Source organism: Plecotus auritus (assembly GCF_963455305.1).
Source record: "Plecotus auritus genome assembly, chromosome: 5".
NCBI lineage: Eukaryota > Metazoa > Chordata > Mammalia > Chiroptera > Vespertilionidae > Plecotus > Plecotus auritus.
In genome coordinates this window covers 75,883,593-75,905,776 of record NC_137776.1, presented here as the reverse complement: position 1 = coordinate 75,905,776, position 22,184 = coordinate 75,883,593, and the positions used below count along the sequence as shown (strand labels likewise).

At 36.9% G+C, this 22,184-nt stretch overlaps 1 protein-coding gene across 2 annotated transcripts in view; it reads right to left on the bottom strand.

Annotated features, from left to right (window-relative positions):
- LRP1B (LDL receptor related protein 1B) overlaps positions 1 to 22,184 on the bottom strand; it is a 1,782,191-nt gene that overhangs the window by 588,350 nt on the left and 1,171,657 nt on the right. For both annotated transcript variants that reach the window (XM_080670835.1, XM_080670834.1), the window contains exons 28-31: positions 16,039 to 16,170; positions 14,451 to 14,678; positions 1,451 to 1,625; positions 458 to 552 (exon numbers count right to left, since the gene is read on the bottom strand). In XM_080670835.1, coding sequence (XP_080526961.1) covers positions 458 to 552; positions 1,451 to 1,625; positions 14,451 to 14,678; positions 16,039 to 16,170 — 630 coding nt within the window. The remainder of the gene's footprint in view (positions 1 to 457; positions 553 to 1,450; positions 1,626 to 14,450; positions 14,679 to 16,038; positions 16,171 to 22,184) is intronic.

The window sequence follows — 22,184 nt, the reverse complement described above, 5'->3', positions numbered from 1 at the left end:
TACAATGGTTGGCAAAGGTAAAAAAAACAAACTAAATGAACACAACTGAGAGTGAATGAAAATAAAATAGCAACAACTTAACCTCAAATCATTCTAACTATTAATAATGGCACAATAATGATGGGGAAGTCTCAGTACAATATATTGGCGCTGTAGCAACACAGACATTCACCAGTGAAAATAAGGTATTTATCACTTACATTAAGTTTTAAGCAACTCCAGTGCTTAAGTTATTGTAAAAAGACTCTTATCAAAAGGCTTTTATTTTTATCCATAAAAAGATTGTTTTCTCCTTACCCCACACAGAGCCAGTGGATTTAATAAGATGGAAAATTTCCTAATTTAATTTCTATTACTAATCTGTAATATTTTGTTTCAGGTTCTAGATCAGAGATACATTGTATAATACAGTTTTATCATGTTAAAAACTGCAGTGATTATTCAAAGGACAACTTACCCACTGGTTCCTTTTGATTCTGAAAAAGAATTTTGCTATTACTGCCATCCATGTTTGCCATGTTGATTGTGTTTCCATCTGTCCAGTAGAGTTTCCTTAATTCAAAAAAGATATGGATTAAAAATATTAGGCGTATATCTGCTCGTTGACTAGAAATATACACGAAAGAACAAAATTAATGTTAAAGTAAATTTTTGGCCCAATATTAATTTCTTGTAGGAAGGCCCCAAATTGTTGATCCACTTGTTTACAGTAACCTTCATATTTGCCTGGGAAGAAAGCATCACTCTTGCTTTTTCCTATAACTGAAGGGCAATTTTCTCTCACTTCTTTTTACCTCCTACATTCACAATTGAATATTTAACTATGACTACAGTAAATTCTTGCCATTAAAAGTAATGCACCAATATTGAATTACCTTGTCTTGAGAAATCAGGCATCTTAGAAAGGAACAGTCATTTCAACCATTCTCATGGAAAGTGCTAAGAAGAAAGAATTTATTTTAGCCCTACACAAGCTTTCTATGTGGGTACATGATGACTAACCAGTAAATGGAAGACTCTAATCTATTTATGATAGCAACATGTGGTAAATGTTATTAACAATTTGTTCTTGAAAAGAAATCAATGACTTTTTCATGCATTTTAAAAATTGTGATTCCTTAAAAACAAAAATTAATGAGATTTTATAATAATGTACAAGAATCTGATTTTATGCAAATAAGAAAAATCTCTAACCAGGAATCCCTTTTACAATTTCCATATTCACATTTGCTTTTCTGACTATATAACATATATGTGTCCCCTAAATTAAACTAAGATATTTTTGTTTTCAGGTACAGTAGATATTCAATATTATTTGATATTAGTTTCAGGTATACAGCATAGTGGTTAGACAATTATATAATTTACAGTGATAAAGTTCTTTTTAATATAAAATCAGATCAAAGGTGTGTGAAATTTTAGAAAAACTTAAAAAATAATCATACTTTACCCCCTGACTGGGTGAGCGGTCAGACACTGTGGCTTATCGATTCCATGAATAATTGAGGTTTTCAAAGAGCCATCTAGTCTTGCCACATTAATCTGTGTTTCATCAAATTCTGAGCTAATCCAGTACAAATTCCGTGAGACCCAATCCACTGCTAGCCCTCTGATACTCTGAATATCTACAAAACAGGAAAAAGAAAATTAAAAGTAAATGAAGTTTCTCATTCTTTTGGCTTTTCAAGTAAGTTATTTTCCATCTCAGGGAAATTTTAATTTACACTTTAATTTGTAAGCTAAAATTGTACAAGATTTTAATTTCATTCCCTTATCAGCCCTTCTTAAAACATGAATAATCACTAATGTCTTACTACCCAGCTGTTTTGAAACCTGACACCTCAATTAGCATTGAAATTACACTAACAGTCCATGATTCACCAGTAAAAACGTAGCAGCAGAAACAAGCTGCAGTCCTATGGTTCAAGGTGACGAAATTCAAATTAGAGTAATAGCTTCTCCAGTTGGTAGCACATCTTTCTAGTTAGGAGAAAGTACTTGTGAAGCATCAACAAATGGGCTATTTTATGTTTTAAGTGCTAATTTGTTACTGAAATGAAATAAAACAATTCAACTTTCCTAAAAGAATTAATAGACTTGAACATCTTTCAAAATAGAAAGTTAACTGAAATTGACTAAGATATGAACAAAGAAACTAAAACCTTTTTAACATTCCTCCAATGTGGATTCTACAGAAATTACTAAAATCTAATTAAGTTTTAGTACATTATAGCCAATATGAATATTTGGGTTGTTATTCCTTGACTATTCAATTAGGCATTTTTTAAAAAAGTGATGGAATTTAGGCTTAAATACAATTGCACATTTTAATTAAAGAAATAAAATAAAGCCTTAACAATGATAGATACTACAAAATCTTTTCAGCATATTAACATATAAAGTAGGCCAGTTTAGTCCCCTACCTGCGGCATTTTATAACTCTAACTTGGCCTTGCCTTGATTTTACAAAGTTTAAAAAATGTGTTAGCGGACTGTACCTTCTGAGTACTCATGCTTATAAGACAGCTGGAGACTATTAAAATGAACATGCTGACTCAGCAGGTGTGGGGAAGGGCAAGATTCTGAAAGTTCTAACTAGCTCCCCCTTGCGGTTACCACTGCTCCAAGCAGAGGCTCCAATCTAAGTTCCTCCAGAACCCCATAGCCACTGCTACTTAACTTACTGAATTGCTACAACTCCCTATTTATCATTTTCAAAAAATGCCACAAAGCTAGATTTGCACCCGAAAGTGAAAGCTCCAGATTGCAAAATTTGCAAACTGGTTGAAAATTAAACAGAGCAAAACAAGACATGGAGGCCTGGCAGTTCTGGGTCAGCTCTAAAGTATACTGTTGGCCTGGGGGCCTCCACCCCAGCAGATGTCCTGGAAGGTCGACCACACTGACTTTCCTGCTCAAAAATCCTTGAATTGTTTCTAAATAAGTTTTAATGACAGTGCCCTTAGACGATATTTCTCAAGTTTCAGTGACTCTAATCAACACCCTCTCACTCTGCAAGTTACCTTTCATCATTAATTTATTGGTATATTGGTGGATTTTGAATGTGAACTTCATTTCTAAATTCAAAATTTGAAATTAATTTTTATTTAACCTATCCAGTTCCCTCTTTTCTAAAAAGGAAAAAAAAAAAAAGAAAGAAAGAAAGAAAGAAAAGAGAGAGAGAGAGAAAGAAAAAAAAAAGTAATACAACACCTCTGTAAAGCTCAATCTGCCATGTCTGATACTTCATTATTTGCCCCATCCAGGATATTTATTCCTCATTCTCCTTCACTCTCTGGAGTTAATTGGTTGCTGAGAGATAGATCGTATTATAATGAGACCTGGCTTCATGTTTTAGGTTGTGTATCTGTTTTTTGTTTTTAATCAAGTCACTTAAATTTTGGCCTCTTATTGGAAAACTAGTGGCCTGGTGCACGAATTCATGCACATTGAAAGGAAATTAATTAGAAGAAATGTTTTAATATCGCTATTCGCCCTTTCTCTATAATAGAACTGTCAACCAAATTCACAATCAACAATTGCAGATCAAAACATACACATGCGATTGGCACCAGCGAAAGCTTTACATGTATCACGTGTGCACGAGTCAACTTAGCCTTTTATAAATATAGAATAAACTTGCTTAATTAGACCTGCTTTCTGATTTAGCTAAACTTTTTCCAGTCCAGGGAAGCACCCCAACTTCTCTTTCAGGTAATTGTCAGCAACACAGCAGTAAATATCAACATGAAGCAGATTATTATTGTAGATCATGCAGGGAGAACAAAGGGTAAAATATTTAACTGCAGCAGTGTTTGATTATATTCTGCACAGTGAGAAAACCTGAAGTCATTTTCAAGATCCGCCATTTCTTACTTCTTTTCAGTCGGCTCAAGTTTCTAAGCTTTCTAAATCTCCGTTTTCCGGCTAGTGAAAAGAAAATAGGATTCCACCAAGTTTCTTACCTACCTACTCCAGGACTTCTGTGAGGATCAAATGAGATGAGGCATGGGAAAATGCTTCACAGACATTTGGTTAAAGTGTAAAATGTTTCCACTTGGGTATAAAGCAAGTCGTGTTTCTGGGCTGAAGAAACTTCAAGGAGGCTAGTCACTAGGGAGAGGAATCCGGGCATTGCTACGTGATGTCATTACCCAGATGGACACTTAGCATATTAGCCTATAGATAGATAGATAGATAGATAGATAGATAGATAGATAGATAGATAGATAGATTAGGCTAATTATAGATAACACATAGGATTGCTGTGAATATTTTATTATATGATATGTATTTATGTACCTTAATGCAGGGTTGAGGGCTACTTTGCCAATCCAAGGACTTAGTATCTTCTGTATTTTTACTCTGGATTGCTTGGTAATGGCAAGAATAATGAAATCAGTTTTTATTTCCTCTAAAATACATGGTTACCCAAAGTAGTGCTGTTTTTTGTGGTTGTTGCTTTTTCTTTTGTTTTGCTTTGCGGGGGGGGGTGGGGGGGCTGTCTCTGCTGCTCAAAATTCATTTCTGATTGAGTCCTAATCACATCCTAGAGAATATAGTGCACTGTTAAACTGGAAAGCTAGCCAATGTAAGCTATTAATAACTATTTAGTCCTTGTCAATTATATGGTTCATGCTCTCCCAAATCTACTTCTATCTATAATACCACAATAGCATCCAGTCCTTTCCTCTTTCAAGCAGCTGATTTAGTTGCTGCCCGGTTATTTTTCTAACTAGAGAGCTCTGGGTCATGACCTCTGCTTGCCCCATGGTATTCCATTGCTTCCAACCACTTAGAAAGTGATGTCTAAATTCCTTAGCCTGGTTTTCTATATAATCTGAATATAACTACCTTCCCAGTCTTATTTCTCACTATTTTTAACAATTACCTTACATGTCAATCATATTGATGTGTTTTCAGATTTCCAAAGGTGTCCTGTCCTTTCCAACCTATAAGGAATTATCTGGCCAATGTCTTTCAACATAATGGGATAGTTATTTGCTGACATATTTCTACTATCACATACACTTCTTGAGGGCAGCAGGGTCCTTGCTAATTTATCTTTATAGCTCTCATCCTCAAATATACACAACCTTACCTTCAAAATAAATATCATTAATGAATTGATGAGTACATTCATAACATGCACAAGCTACAATTTTAAGATGTGTGAGCTGAAATAAAAAAAATATATATATCTTTTTAAAAAAATGACAATACAGAGGCTTGTGTAGCCATAGGGGCAAAACCTTGCAATGAGAATCTAGGGATTCGTGGATTTGCAGTTAGTTGCTCAGTTCCGAGGGTTCAGACCTTAAACTCACAAAGAGTAGGAGAGCTAAACAAGAACACACTCAGGTATTATCAGAAGGGTCTAAATCCTCAGTGATAGGTCACTGAGGAAAAATAATTGGCCTGCTCAAAAAGGAGAATATTTTAAAATAAAATGTTTTTAAAGTATTATGTGTAAGATAAAGAAAAATGAGTGGGATATATTAAAAGAAAAATATGCTTTGAAATAATAAGCAAGGTGCATTAATTTATTTTTAAAATTCTCATAAGATATAAATGAGAACTAAAAGTAACTTTTACATAATTTTAAAAATACAATATAAAAAAAAATGTATCAGGTGCATTAACTAGCAGCTTAGGCAGATTAACTAGTGAACTGCAATGCAAATCGAAGGACATTAGCCAGAGCCAACACAGAGAAACAAAACGATCAAAGAATAAATTGTCTAGCACATGTAGTCAGTTTCCAAAGGTGGAAGTAGAGGGACTGGGTTAGAGAAAATGGTAAGAGATAACATTTGAGGATTCCAGGCTGATGAAAGACATGACCTCATAGGAGGCACAAGACTCTTAGTGGCTAAATAAAAAAATATTGTCATGAGGAAAAATAAAACATGAAAAGCAGCTAAAGAGAAAAGAAGAGAAAAAGACCTAAAAAAGAATGACAATTAGATAAACTTGGAGGTTCAAGATAGCAATGAGGGATGCCACAAGATAGTGGAATGATATCTGGAGAAGATTGAAAGAAAACAACTCTGAACTTGGAATTTATAGTCAACACAATTATTATACTATAACAACAAAACCCCAAATAATTGTCTTTAAAAAGGGGCACAGGACTTGAATATACCTTTATCCAAAAACAGATATAGAAATGCCAGCATGAAAGGATGCTCAGCATCACTAATCACCAGGAAATGCAAATCAAAACCACCATTAGTTACCACCTCACACTCATTAGAATGGCTACTATACAACAAAACAAATTTTTAAGAGAAATTAGAAAATAACAAGTGCTAAGAGGGATTTGAAAAAAAATTGGAACATGTGTATTATTGGTAGGAATGTGAAATGGTACAGCCTCTGTGAGAGACGGTACAGCAGTTCCTCAAATAATTAAAAATAGAATTACCTTATGATCCAGCAATTCCACTTTTGGGTATAAAGTCAAGGGCTGCATAATGATATTTTGGTCAAGGACAGACCGCATATATGAAGGTGGTCCCATAGGATTATAATGGAGCTAAAAATTCCTGTTACCTAGTGACATTTTAGCCATAGTGACATCATAGCCGTCTAACGTGGTGGCCCAAGGCATTGCTATTTTGTGCTGTTCTCAGTCTATTGATAGTAATACTATTGGGTACATACGCCTGAAGGCACTCACCTGGGTCCTGGTGACCTTTCCACAGACACTTCCCCTTCCTAAAGCAATGTCGCACCTGGACAGACCCTTTGGGTTCTTATTACAATTGTAAGACACCCTTGAACAGTAACCATTAGCAAACCTTAGAGTAAAAACGTTTATTACTTACAGGCTCAGAAATGCCCAAAGCACACCAGGAGGCACACAGTAAGGTTGGCAGGGAGAGCGCACTGCACACAGGGTCCTGGGGTTCCACTTTTATTGGGATCGGAGATGGGTCCTTGGGTTTCAAGGACTCACTCTTTATTGGTGAATTTGAAACATAAGAATGAGAATTTAAAGCACAAGAATAGAAAAAAAAGTATCCTAAATAGTTAGGGAAATCAACCAAGATCTCTAAAAGAAGGAGCCTCAGTGCAGAGAGGTGGCCTGGTTCTTTATCTTGTTGTGTGGCTGGCAATGAGTTCCTTCAAGATAGCTTTCCAGAAGGGGATGCCTCTTTGAAATGGGTGTGTTAAACAATCAAAGCTTAAGTCAGAGCTCACACTACCATTACCCACATGTTTGTGGTTGGTACTGGTGCAAACAAATTTACTGCACTACCAGTCCTGTGAAAGAATATCACATACAATTACAGCTGTAGACTATACCATCCAGGTTTGTGTAAGTATACTCTTTCATGTCTGGTCAATGATGAAATATCCTAATGACACATTCAAAACATATCCCCATGGTTAAGTAGTGTATGACTTTTATACCCAAAAGAATTGAAAGCAGAGTCTCAAAGAGATATCTGTGTACCTATGTTCATCTTAGCACTTTTCACAATAGCCAGAAGGAGGAAATGACCCTAATGTCCAACAACAAATCCTATATAATAAAAGGCTAATATGCAAATTATCCCCTCGGGAGTTTGACCACTTGCTATGCCGTGCACTGACCACCAGGGGGTGGTGCAGAATGAAGGAAGGCCCCTATCGGGCCTGATTGCTGGCCAGGCCTAGGGACCCTACCCGTGCACAAATTTCATGCACCAGGCCTCTAGTGTATGTATAAACAATGTGTGATATGTACATACAATGAAATTTTACTCTGTCTTAAAAAGAAAGGAAGTTCTGACACATGCTACAATATGGATGAACCTTGAAAACCTTATGCTAAGTGAAGTAAGCCATTCACAAAAAATCAAATGCTATATGACCCCACATATATGAGATACCTAGAGTAGACAAATTAGACATAGAAAGTAGAATGGTGGTTGTCAGGAGTTGGAGGGAGGATGGACTGGGGAGTTGTTGTTTAATGGGTATAGAGTTTCAGTTTTGCCAGATGAAGTCTTCAGGAGATTGGTTGCACTATGTGAATGGACTTAACATTACTGAACTATATGTTTACAAAGTGTCAAGATGACAAATTTTATGTGTATTTTACCATAAGTTTTTAAAATTATCTTTCATAAATGAAGGCTAAATATATTTTCAGATTATAGATTATCATTAAACTATAGGAACATTAAAAGATGTAATTCAGAGAGAAGAGAAATGAACACAGAAGGAAGGTCCACGATGAAAGGAGGAAGGGGGAAGAACAAAAATTGGTTAACATGTAGATAATCCTGTATGCAAAAGAACTGCTTGCCAATTCTCTTAATGTTTTCCCTATGAACTGGACCTACTGACACCAGCATCTTGAGGATGAGCACAAACACTTTCTACAGGAAATTAGTCATGCCTTCAAAGGAGGCATGCCTAATCTCTCTCTCTCTCTCTCTCTCTCTCTCTCTCTCTCTCTCTCTCTCTCTCTCTCTCTCTCTTTATATATATATATATAATTTATATGCTATACAAATTAAAACACCCATAAATGCAGGATCCAGCTTAAGAAATAGAACATTAAAAATACTTCAGAAGCCTTCTATGCTCACCGTCACTAATTTAATGCCATCCCAACTCTTGATTTGGGAAGTTTTAACATATTTTTTTTTTTCCTAGAGTCTGTAGGGGCAAAAGTTTAACTTCATATAATCTTGCTATCTCTTAGGCCTAAACCTATAATTATTCCTATGCAACTTACTGTTGATAAAGCAAGCCTCCTTCCTTTATTCTCATCTGGATCCATGTCTCCAACATCTTTCCAACTATCTGGTCAATTTCACCTTACTCAGTCAGGATTAATTACTTCTACAACTGCCATACACTTGGTGTCTGTCCCTTCTTATACTTCTCATTATTCCAGTCTAATTTTTATTTCAGATTTACAACATTTCTATAACTTTCTACTTGTATCTTTACCTATGGTTTCTCATGTATCCAATCTGACTTCCAGGTATCCACCTGGTTTATCTTCAAAAGAGTTTGAATCACCTGCACACATCTGTAAAAGTCATCAGGGGCTCTCCATTACCTTGTGGGAAAAAATAATAATAACAGCTCCTCACGCCGGTATAAGACCTCCTGTAATCTGCCATCATGTTAACTTTCCACTTTACTCTTCTACAAGGTCCAAAGACCCCTAACTACTGCCTCTTCTTTGAAGTGTCCAGGCATTTGTGCCTACTGACATCTCAACCTGGATTGATTTTGCTATCATTCCCGCCAAGGCCTAGGTAGACTACAGCTTCCTAAGTGGGAACTGTGGTAATCCCATGTAAGAACTCAGTGCTCCTTGTGAGAAGTGGTTTACACCCATATTAAATGCATCACTTCATTTATCCTTATAATTTAGTTGTTTAACTCATTCTTTCATTAGATATGAAGAGCCTTGAGATTATGGACTGTCTCAGTTAAATAATAGCCATTGCCCAATCCATTTAACGTCCCAGATACAGAATCTAGGATATGGTGTAAAAAAAAAAAAAAAAAAAAAGAAACAACAAAAAGCTCATGGAATAAAATTAAATAGCCTTTACATGATTCAAACTAAAAGATAAAGAATAAACATAGGAAGTATTTCTTATTTAGCACCTATTGCTCTAGAGACATAATTCTCAAGGGAATGACATTTATGTGTCATTTTTGCCTTTCTTTTCCTTAAAAAAAATCACAGATGTTGACATTCTTTCATCAAAAGGCTTCCTGGGTAAAAGTAAAAATTGAAAATTCTATTCAAAAATAGGCAAAACAGCAGATGTTCCCCTTCCAAACTTTCTACTTTAATTCATAGCCTGTTTCCAAAATCTAGCTCTCACTGTTATTACTGACCTGTTTTCATTTATTTCATTCTCTCTGGGGCAATTTTCACAATAGTTTTTATTTTCTAAGCATTTTTATTACCGGGTACAATTAAACTTGCAAACTAGAGGGAATGAATGAATCTTTAGAACTCACTGACAAACAATTGTTGGCAAAAGTAGATAACAATTTCTAGTACTGATGGAAATCTAATCTGAAACAGGTCCAATTAAATTTAAAGTTACATTGGGAATTAAATTTTACATAATGTGATCAAAATATGTGTTTTAAATGGCTTATGTTTTTGCAATTTAGAAAAGCATATGATTATATGATAATTTCTTAGTACATAAGAGAATATTCTTTAGAGAAATAAACAGGTACACTTCGAATTCATATTCATCTTTTATTCATTTTAACTTCTGGCTAACTCATCCTAACTATTTAGTTCATTTAGATAATAATAGCACTTGCCCAAAACTGAGTCCTTAATTTTTCAGATGAGCAATTTATACTTTGCCCTAGAATAACCAGATACATCAGAGGTCTTTTCCTATTTTTTTTTTAAAGGGATTCTATTGACAATGGCCTGGAATCTCATAAAACTGCCAACATATCTCTGGAAGCTTTTCCTTAATATTTCAGAATAAACAATAAAATTGTTGGCAAGCATATGGTCTAACCCTTATTCTTCACCCAGGTTCTACTAGATGAACTCTACAGAGTGTGCCGAGTGTATATTAAGGGTACTGGAAAACCGTGTAATGCACAAACCTTGTCATTACATTAACCCTTCAGTTCCCCACCTTACTGAGTTTCCTTATTTGTAAAAGAAAGGGAAACTTATGGAAAAAGAGGATACCGTAGGACTCAAAAGGCCTAATTCAAACTTGGATGTAAAAAAGCTTTTCTGTTTTGTAAACTGAACAAAATGTTTCCTCATTTTTAAGAGTAGAAAGTAACATTTACCTCAAAGCACTGTATGAGGAATAAAAAATATATAAAATATAATAATGATAAATACAAATCTGAAAAGCCTATATTACCCCTGGCTTCTATTAGGAAATCTAAGGTATATTAATTTCTTTTTTTCTTACTATGTCAATTACAAGAAATCCTCAAGAGTTTTGGGAGGAATCTTTTATCCAGTAAGGTATTATTCTGGGCAGTGCATAGTACTCAAGAGGCAACAGAGCTGTGGGACTATCTTTAAAAGACAGTTCCTAGACAATTGGGATGAAGTCCTGAGTCCTCTCATTATAGAGTAATGAGGATGACAGAAGCTCTAAACCTATAGTCCTAAGTGTGAATTTGTCTCTATCCCTTACTTTCATTTGAAGCAGAGTTTTAGCTGCTATGAACTTAAATTTTCTCATCTGCAGAACTGAAATAATTTTAACAACAGGTTTTCAAGATTAAATGAGATAATGGTATTTGTCACATTAATGACAGCTAATTCGTTCATCACATTGGAAAAATATACCTTAGAACATGAATAACTAAAAAACATTTGGGCCATTCAGTTACACTCAAGTATAAGAATTAATTGTCCCCAGAAAGTAGGGCTGCAGTCTATTAGCAAGAACATTTGCCAGGAATTGTTATAGCCATTCATTTCTTCTTAGAATAAAATTACCTTTGTTTTTGTAACAATGCAAATATACATATATATGTATACTGTATATGATATAATTGTGCATAGATATTTGTTAATTTAGACAATGAATGTGCCTGCAGTCATGTATTAGTATTTATCCTTACACAAAGTATACCTACAAAAATCACTATGACAAATAGCTCATGTGGCGAATACAGAAAGTAAGGACAGCTTAGTGTTTCAGGATATGAAGAATGCCAAAGCAAGCAAAATATTTTCAGTCTCCTTCATGAAAGCTATACCTAAAGAGCCCCAGTGATTTCCTCAGAAAATGCTCTGCTTGGGGGGAAAATATAAAGGCTGGTTTGGGGTCTGATTTTCAAAAATGGTTTCACATTAGACTTAGATGAAGGAAGACAGAAAAGAAAGTATCTCAAGAAAATGTCCAATAGAGGAAGGATAGACGTAAGAAAATACAGAGGCCAATAATGTAAGAAGTAAGAGAAAGGTCAGAGTTATTCACAGGGAATTTAAAAGATGAAAGGATACAATAAAGTACAATTATTGGCAGGATTGAAAGACTTGGATGAGTTCAGAAGCTGAACTGTCAAAAGTTCATCTCAAGTTGTTCTATTAATGGAAAGATATATCAGTCCTCAAAAAGGTTTCTCTGTAGAAGACAGAAAAAAGGAACGCCATTCAACTTGTGGGGTTAGAAATGAGAGAATTATGCTTCTACATTGCTCTTCTTTTCAACCTTCATATTCAGTTAAATTACTTTTTATTTTTATTCTTTGATATCTCTATAATCTTTCCGCATCTCACTAGCTGGTGTTTCCACTCTAGTCCAGGCTTCTATCACTTCTTACTAAAATCACAATACCCACCAACTTCCTTGTCTTGGGGAGTTCACTGCTCACTTACCAACCCACCCTGATCTCTTAAATCTCTACTAAACTTAATAGCTAGAATGATCTTTTCCAAAGGCAAAGCTAATCATGTAGCCACACCCTCCTTAAAAGACTTCCTTGGTTCTCATTATTTTTAGTATTAACATAAAAATCAACAACTTATCCCATAAGGGCTGGCATGATTTAGTTTCTATTTCTTTTGTTCCATCAGCTTGTACAACACATCCCTCTCATTCTGGGCTCCATTCTATTCATATACTAGCCCTCCTTCAATTACTTATCCTATAGAAAATATTCCAATATTTGTAAAAATGACAGAGATAATGATTATCGATTCTAATAAGTATATGTATTATTAGTGAGAAAATATTATTGCTTAAAATTTTGTTTAAGAATTATACATACAGTCTGCTAAATGAAATTCAGTCCTTGTGATTTTTCTCAAAGATAAACTCACCAAATTACTTGTAGTTACTAATCTATAATTAGAGACAGAAAATTGTTCCCCCAATTTTTTTGAAGTAGAGCCTTTATTACTTTATAAAATTAACAGAGCCTTTGGGGGAATGTTTTACATTTAAAAAGTGTTTGAACAAATTTTCATCTGACTGTCAGTTTTGGGAGGCACCAAAGCCCTTTAACTGGTCTCTTGAGATTGTAATGACCATTACCTAGGCCAGTGGTCGGTAAACTGCGGCTCGCGAGCCACATGCAGCTCTTTGGCCCCTTGAGTGTGGCTCTTCCACAAAATACCACGTGTGGGAGCATACATACAGTGCGATTGAAACTTCGTGGCCCATGCGCAGAAGTCGGTTTTCGGCTCTCAAAAGAAATTTCAGTCGTTGTACTGTTGATATTTGGCTCTGTTGACTAATGAGTTTGCCAACCACTAACCTAGGCAGTCTTTTAAATCTACGCTAACAATGATTATCTCACTATGTTCCCTAATATTCTGTACAAAGAAGAAATCTTTGCATTCGCTTTTATTTTTTTGAAAGGTTCTTCTCTTATGGCAAGTTTGAAATAAATTTGAACAAGCTTATAGCAATCCACTCACATTGCTTTAAGAGTACTAATCTGAGAGGGATAGAGAACTAGCATAAATAAAAGTACGCTAGTGGGCAAATACTCTGATCTACTAGTGGTACTCAAGCCAGCTTTTAGTATTATGTGTGGAAACTCTTGAAAAGCACTGTGGTTTTAAAACCTGTACTTACAGCTTTCTTTAAAAGATTGATTTATTACTCAAATAAGTTCTAATTTTAAAATTTTCAGTATGCTTCAAAGCATAGGAGTTTAAAATATCTATACGGATTACTGATTCTCCTGTTCTCCATCCTCCTCTGAATCTCTCTATTATGCTTGGGGTCACAAAGTTGAAGAGAAACACTTTTTTATTTGTTTGTCTGTCTTTGTTTTTCCATTTTGCAGCCATAGCAAACAGCATGTGCTCAATTAAGATTCACTCAATAAAGTAATTGACCCAGAAATCACAATATACCAAAATTTAAGCAAAGATTAAGATAATTCAATACTAAATATTTACATTTATATGTATGTCTTCAGCTATGTTTTCTCCTTTGGGAAAAGTTATTATTTTTTTAATGGCTAATTCAACAATATTTACCGAGAACCTATGATTCAACCTGTTGGGCTGGGAGGTGGATAGGACCAGGTTCCCTATCTCATTTGTGTAGTCTAGTTCTATAAAATTATATGCAAAAGGAAGTTGATAATAAACTTGAGTCAGAGGGGAAAACCAGCCCTTCCCAATAACCTATATTTTTATGCAAATATAACTATTCCCCATTAACAAAAAGGAGTATTTTAATCTGTTTACTAGTATTTAGAAATCTGTAAATTTTAAGGAGATCTGTTGTGAAACTTTTTCTTCTTGTGAAGCTAAATTTGTATTTATAACACTATGTGCAACATAGTTATAAGACCCCACGATGGTTAGGACACAGCATGTGATTAAATCTCTGAATAATCAGTTCCAACTTAATTAACAACATAGAATTGGGTAATAGGAAAAGAGCACAGAAGAGCCTTGTGATAATTGCAAACTGAATAACACATTCTTAAAAAACTGTAACGTGAAAATCTTTTACCTCTTGAAATAACAGTTTCTAGCCCAGTTCCATTAATAAAAGCACGTTTAATGGTTTGTGTTTTAATATCTGTCCAGTATAAACGTTCTTCAGATGCATCGAAGTCTATCACAGTAACATCATCAATATCAGGGACTGTAAAGGCCGTGATAAAGTTAAAATACGGGTTATCAATATCCACTCCTCTGATTTCAGAGCGCCTTGCATAAAGAAGAAATTTTTTCATTTCTAGAAAAGAAATAGAAATAAGTGCTTTTCTCTTATAAGCTTGGCAAGTTTGAAGCAGTCTAGGAATTCTAAAATATTACTTGATGATTTAATAGGTTTTTTAAACCAGAAAACCATAATCATGATCTGATGGAAATATTAAAGCAGAAATGATTTATCTATTTTTAAAGTACTTAATAGAAACAAATATAAAATAAGTTAAGTCATCATTTTTCTTTAGTTAGAAATGCCAATAAATTCCCAATAACTGATTTGATTTTACAATTTCAAACAAACTTGCTAAAATGCATGAACTCTACAATTGTCAAACAACTATATTTTTTCTTCATATATAATTATACAAATATTGCATTGCATTAATTTGTTTTTGAAGGAATCTAAAAACATTTTGCTATAATATTATTGAATGAAATAAATTAAACATGACTTTTAATAATCATGTTTAAGTTTTCCCTCTCAAAAGTAGGGTCCAAATAATGTTAACACATGCTTTGTTATCAGTTTCTGTAAATCTGTAGTAACTAATATTGTGAGGCATTGTATCATTTTCACTTCCACAGGCACCTATCTTGCATTGACTCTGTGAAATATTAGTCGATTAAGTAGAAAGAGGAGTCACAGATATTCTATTCTTTCGTTGTTGGCTGTGGGGTTACTGTTGTTATTTGAGACATGTTATAACTGTATAAAATCAATTAAACCCACATATGCCTAAATTCCTGAATTAAGGTTTTGTGAGGACATTCTTGCTGTCTTTAAAAGTAATTACTTTTCAAATAAATGGATAAATTAGCCAAAATTAAAGTAAAACAAACCAGAAAAAAACACAACAGTATAATTTTCATTCACACATCTTATTACCCTTTTTTTGGTTTAAAGTAATTATTTAAATATTTTTACAAACCTTTTAAAGTTATATATTTTACTTCATTTCCCCCCTTCCAGTTAATAATCCCCTACAAAATGATGCGAAAGTGACTGTAGAGGAGCAGGCGGAGATCAGCGCTGCCAAGTGCCTCTTGGTCATTCAGGGTACTGACATCATCATTTTCTGATAATGCACTTTCATGTACAAGGCTCCCTGCTTTGTGGAGATAAATTCTGCTCACACACCAAATGCGAAAGTTGCAAGAAAAAATGAATAAGGTAATAAACAGCAAAGTGCGGAGCATCACATATCTTAAGAATGTGTCCGTCTCCCCAAAAGTAGATGAATCATCAACGATCTAGAAATAGACCACCTCGAATGTTTCTAAGGACATTAAAAACCTCTTCTGCTTTACTTTGAGGAAAATGTAAATGCTAATATACTTTGAGAGAATTCCATTTGAATTTTAGATCGAAACTTGAGGAAACTTACCATAGCAGGTCTTCTTGTCTGAGGAAAGCTTCATCAGGTGGGGGCACGCGCAGGCTGCGCTCCTGCTGTGATTGATCAGACACATGTGAGAGCAGGGGCCTCGGCCAGCATTGGCTGCACAGGGGTTGGGAGCTGCAATTACACAGTGAAATATTAATAGTGCAGAAGGAAGAATATATTAAGGAACCCTGGAGGTTGACAAGGGTTATTCCCTTAATGATTCAAAGTGAAGTTCCCTACCTAGCACCCATCACTAGGGTGATTAATATGACAATACAACAATCATACACAGTAATTACATTAATAAAAATGTAATGAAGATAACCCCTTCAAAGTCTTCTAAGATGAATGGCATGCATTGTATTGCTTCAGAAGCAAAGTTTTTGTTTTTTTTTCAAAGATTTAGTCTGAGAAAAAAATAGAAATAATTATTAAATTTAATATATAATAAACTCAAGTAGACTATAATCTAAGCACCTGGAGTGCTGATGGATGCTGTTATTTTTCTAATCTACCCATAGACTCCTTTCTTTGCCCTAGCATCCACCGTTAAAGGCTTCCTTAGGAAACTGTTGTTACATATGTATCCTTTCTTCAGGCCATTTCTTCTTTTTTGAATCACGGACCAATGCAAAGAAATATTTGTCTGCCTTCATTCTTAAGACATCTGTTTCTTCATTTTTTTTTACTTCCTGTATTAACTGATCCATATACAAATACTAAATTCTATTGTATAAATAACTTATGATATATTCAAATTTAGAATGGAATATTAAAAGTTGAAGTTCAATGGTATTATCCTATTCTTTTGTGTTTCTTGGTCTGTCATCATGTTGTTGTTTTTTTAATAAGATTTTAATCTCAATTGATCAATAACTATTCTCTTAAATATCTTTTCCTAGAGCCTATCTAGTAGAATAAAGACTTTAGGCCCTGGCTCAGTTGGTTAGGGTGTGATCCAGATGCACCAAGTTTGTGGGTTAGATGCCTGGTAGAGGCACACACAAGGAGTAACCAATGAAGGCATGAATGGGTGGAGCAACAGGTCAATCTCTCCCTCTCTCGTCTCTCTTTAAAATCAATTAAAAAAAAAGATTTTAGGACCAGTCTAAATGTAGAAAATTGTAGAAAAGTGTTACATCTTCTGATCCCAGTAGTAAGTTTCATTTTCAACTAATTATGTCTTTCTAACAGGTGGACCTATTGCTCAGAGTAGTTAATATCAGTCCTAAAGAGTATTAAAACACAAAGAATAAAAATCAATGGGCTATAACACAATTGTGGAGGATGTGAGAAATTAAATGAATTTGATAGATATTCAACCTGGCTTTGGATAGTCTTTAGCATCTACCCTCCCCTCAAGATAATACAAAACAGCCATGTCTTTACACTTGATTAAAATATAAATAAATAAAAGGAAATTAAAGACTCAAACATTTTTCTAAGAAAATTAATTAAGAACAAAGATTATTAGAAAAGGATGGAAGTTAAAGTATAGAGATTCCTCAGCTTCCCATATCCCATGTAGTGCCAATATTCTGCTTTCCTCCCTGTTAACTTTACCTAATATAATTGGAGTTCCCAAGGGATTGCAGGTCAGAGAAGCAAGAGTAGATTTGAAGGTTACTGAAGAGGACAGTGTTGCAGGAGAGGTGGCAGAAGGAAGAGAGGCACTGTTGAAGAACTGTTAGATACCTGGAGGCAGGGTTACTAGCTGTGGTAGACAGAAAGAGAAAACTCAAAGTTTTCAACACTTGAAAAAAGAAGAGGATTAGAAAGGAGAAGAAAAGTAGCAAGAATAAAGACAATAAAATAGAGAGAAGAAGGAGGATAAATTTGTTTAAAAACATTGACATAAAAATACTACTCCTCTCAAGGACACTAAAAGCATGATCCATGACTGCTCAATGATAGGTACTTGGATTTCACTGTGAACATTACTATTTTAGCTGAGAATCCTACCAGCTCTTCTCAACACCCTGTAATTGTGATCAAATGCTTTTTAAAATAAATGATATTGAATTCCTCTATATATACTAAGGTAAAAAATTACTATGACTTTATAGGCCAATATCTATATTAATTATAACACTGTAATATAATATTTGCAATATTTTCTGCTTCACAGCATAAAAAATCCACAGACTTTTAACTTAAATTTTATCTCTTCTCACTTTAAAATAATGCTGTTAAATATTTTTAAAGCTTATTTCTAAACATGCATTTGAACAGATACCTATTCTAATTACCCAATTAAGGAATTTGGTTCACTGTACTCACATCCTATCTAATAAAGATAAAATATGCAAATTGACTGTAACTCCACGACAAAGATGGAGGCACTCACAGCCAATAAGGAGGGAATATGCAAATTGATGCAACAAGGTGAGAGATGGAAGGCAGCTCTAGCCGGAGCGAAGATGGAAAGGCGGCTCCAGGCCGGAGTGAAGGCAGAAAGATGGCTCCAGGCCGGAGCGAAGGCGGTGCCGGCAGCCAGGGGAAGGAAGGCCTATTCTTGCACAAATCTTCATGCATCAGGCCTCTAGTTTTACTATAAAGCAGGGATTAGTGCTCCTCCCTGCTTTATTTTAAAACTAGAAGCCCGGTGCACAGATTTGTGCACATTGAAAGGAAATTAATTAGAAGGTAACCGGCAGTGCAGGACTGGGCAAGACAGGCCCAACACACCCTGGAGCTAATCTCCCACAGCCTCCACGGCCAGCTGCACCTAAGGCAGCACCGGGGCTCAAAGGGCACTGTGGAGTGAGCCGGGTCCCTCCAGCAGGTTGGGTCCCTTGGCCTGGCCTGTGGGATTGGGTTGAAACCAGAAGTCCAACATCCCCCAAGGGATCCTGGAGTGCGAGAGGGCATTCTGCAAAGTTGCTTTTGCTTGGCAGCTCCTGCCTTGAGCATCTGCCCCCTGGTGGTCAGTGCACCTCACAGCTACCGGCTGGTTGATCGAATAGTCAAACGGTCGCTTAGGCTTTTATATATATAGATGATCCCTTAGGTAAATGTGGTCCACTGACTGTTTTGTAAATAAAGTTTTACTGGAAGATAGCCTTGCTCATTATTTTATACTAAACTAGAGACCCAGTGCACGAAATTCGTGCACTGGGGGAGTATCCCTCAGCCCAGCCTGCACCCTCTCCAATCTGGGACCCCTCGAGGGATGTCCGACTGCCCTCTCACAATCTAGGACTGCTGGCTCCCAACTGCTCGCCTGCATACCTTCCTGATTGCCCCTAACTGCTTCTGCCTGCCAGCCTGATCACCCCCTAATCACTCCCCTGCCAGCCTGATTGGTGCCTAACTGCTCCCCTGCCAGCCTGTATGCCCCCAACTTCCCTCCTCTGCCGGCCTGGTCACCCCTAACTGCCCTCCCCTGCAGGCTTGATTGCCCCGCAACTGCCCTCCCTTGCAGGCCTGGTTCCTCCCAACTGCCCTCCCCTGCTGGCCATCTTGTGGTGTCCATCTTCTGTCCACACGGGGGCAGGATCTTTGACTACATGGGGCAGCCATCTTGTGTGTTGGAGTGATGGTCAATCTGCATATTACTCTTTTATTAGATAGGATAGAGGCCTGGTGCACGGGTGGGGGACAGCTGGTTTGCCCTGAAAGATGTCCTGGATCAGGTTGGGGGTTCCCTTGGGGTGTGGGGCAGCCTGGGCAAGGGCCCTGTGGTGGTTTGCAGGCCGGCCACGCCCCCTGGTGACCCAAGCGGAGGTCCTGGGATCTGGGGTTTATTTATCTTCTACAATTGAAACTTTGTAGCCTTGAGTGGAGCCAAGCCTTTTGCTCGCTCAGTGGTGGCAGCCATTTTGGGGGGGAATTATGTATCTTTTATAATTGAAACTTTGTAGCCTTAAGCGAGGCCTGGGCCGGCCAGGGTGTGTGGAAAGCTTGGCTTCCTCCATCGCCCGGGGCAACCCTAGCCTCCTGCTCTTTCCAGCTCCGTGGCTGCTGCCATTTCTGTTTGGATTTATGTATCTTCTGTCATTGAAACTTTGTAGCCTTGAGTGGAGGCCTAGGCGGGCAAGGGCAGGCGGAAAGCTTGGCTTCCTCCATTGCCAGGGAAACCCAAGCCTCCCTCCTGTTCTCTGTGGCTGTAGCCATCTTGGTTGGGTTTATTTGCATATTTGCTCCTGATTGACTGGTGGGTGTGGCTGGTTGGCGTGGCTTGTGGGTGTAGCGGAGTGATGGTTAATTTGCATATTACTTTTTTATTAGATAGGATTTGTGCATGGGGGCTGTCCCTCAGCCCAGCCTGCACCCTTTCCAATCTGGGACATACCTCTAGCAATCTGGGACTGCTGGCTCCTAACCACTCACCTGCCTGCCTGCTTTATCACCCCTAATCACTCTGCCTGCCAGCCTGCTCACCCCCAACTGTCCCCCCACTGGCCTTCTCACCTCCAACTGCCCCCCCTGCCAACCTGAATGTCCCCAACTGCCCCCCCTGCCAACCTGAATGTCCCCAACTGCCCCCCCCCCGGCAGCCTGCTCACCCCCAACTGCCCCCCACTGCTAGCCTGCTTGCCCCCAACTGCCCTCTCCTCCTGGCCTGATCACCCCTAACCACCTCTGCCTCGGTCCCACCACCATGGCTTTGTCTGGAAGGTCTCCTGGTCTAATTAGCATATTACCCTTTTATTAGTATAGATTATCCGATGGTCTTAGGTGACCCTGCTAGCAACCCACAGGTTGAGAACCGCTGCTGTAGAGCCTAAGACCATGGGAAAACACAGATATTTACATTACTATTCATTAACAGTAGCAAAATTACAGTTATGAAGTAGCAATGAAAATAATTTTTTGGTTGGGGGTCACCACAACATGAGGAACTATATCAAAGGGTTGCGGCATTAGAAAGATTGAGAACCGCTGCCTTAAAATATTATCTGGCCCCTTACAGAAATGTTTTATCAATGCCTGTTATAAAGGAATTACTACTATGAGAGAAGTACTATGGCAAAATCCATTATCAATACAGAGGTTGTAAACTCATACAAGACCAAGACTGTCCCATTTATTTGTACCCAGGAGATGGAAAAGCTGATGAGTCAATGGCATGCTATAAGCAATATTAACAGGTGGAATTCAAATATACCTGTGCCCACTGGGATCACTGACAATTTACATTATACAAACTCAAGTTGACTAAAGAACCTCAGAGATACATATAACACTGCTCTTTATACTTATGCATTGAATAAATATTTATGACACACCTATGGGTTCTATGTAGTTTTAAAAAGTTGGAATATAATAGTAGATAGATAAAATTCTTGCACCAAGGAGTTTGAGTCTGTACTCTAATCCTGTACACTATTCTCCCCAATTCTATGGTCATTGGCTAATTTAGGATCTCTCCATACCTTGTCTTAATTGCTGCACTAACTTCCTCACAATCTCTCCCCATTGTATATAGTTATTGTTGTAAAACACAGACTTGATCATATTGTTGTCTAGCTTAAAAACCTCATATGTCTTCCCACTGTCCAACTCCCAAAATCTCAATCTTCTCTCCCACCATTTCCCCAATGTCCCTCCACACTAGCTAGATTGGTCTACTTTCTGTTCTTATTTACCTTCCCGTTGTTAAAGATGTTATCAGTCTTCTAAATGTATAACATTTTAACTTCAAATCATTTTTTTTCACTTCTCTTTACTACAATATTTAACTAATTGTCAAGTATTGTCAGACTTTCTCTAAAATGTGTTTTTCTCTTTAGATTTAAAAATCCCTCCTCTTCCAACATAAGGATTTATTTCAACATCTTTAAATAACCTTCATGTCACTGACACACTGTGGTACTGCACAGAATATACCAATCTTTCTTTGTAAGATACCAACCCATCTTCCATCCTCATCTATCACTTTTCTCATATATATACATTAGGCACATGCAAAAATGGACTCCTATTGTTCTCTAATATATATACTCTAGAGGCCTGGTGCACAGATTCATGCACATGTGGGGTCCCTCGGCCTGGCCTGCAGGGATTGGGCCAAAACCAGCTCTCCGACATCCCCCAAGGGGTCCCGGATTGTGAGAGGGTGCAGGGAAGGCCAAGGAACCCCACCAGTGCTCATTTGGGGCCAGGGAGAAACCATGGCAGTGTTCCAGGGCATGTCCGGTCCA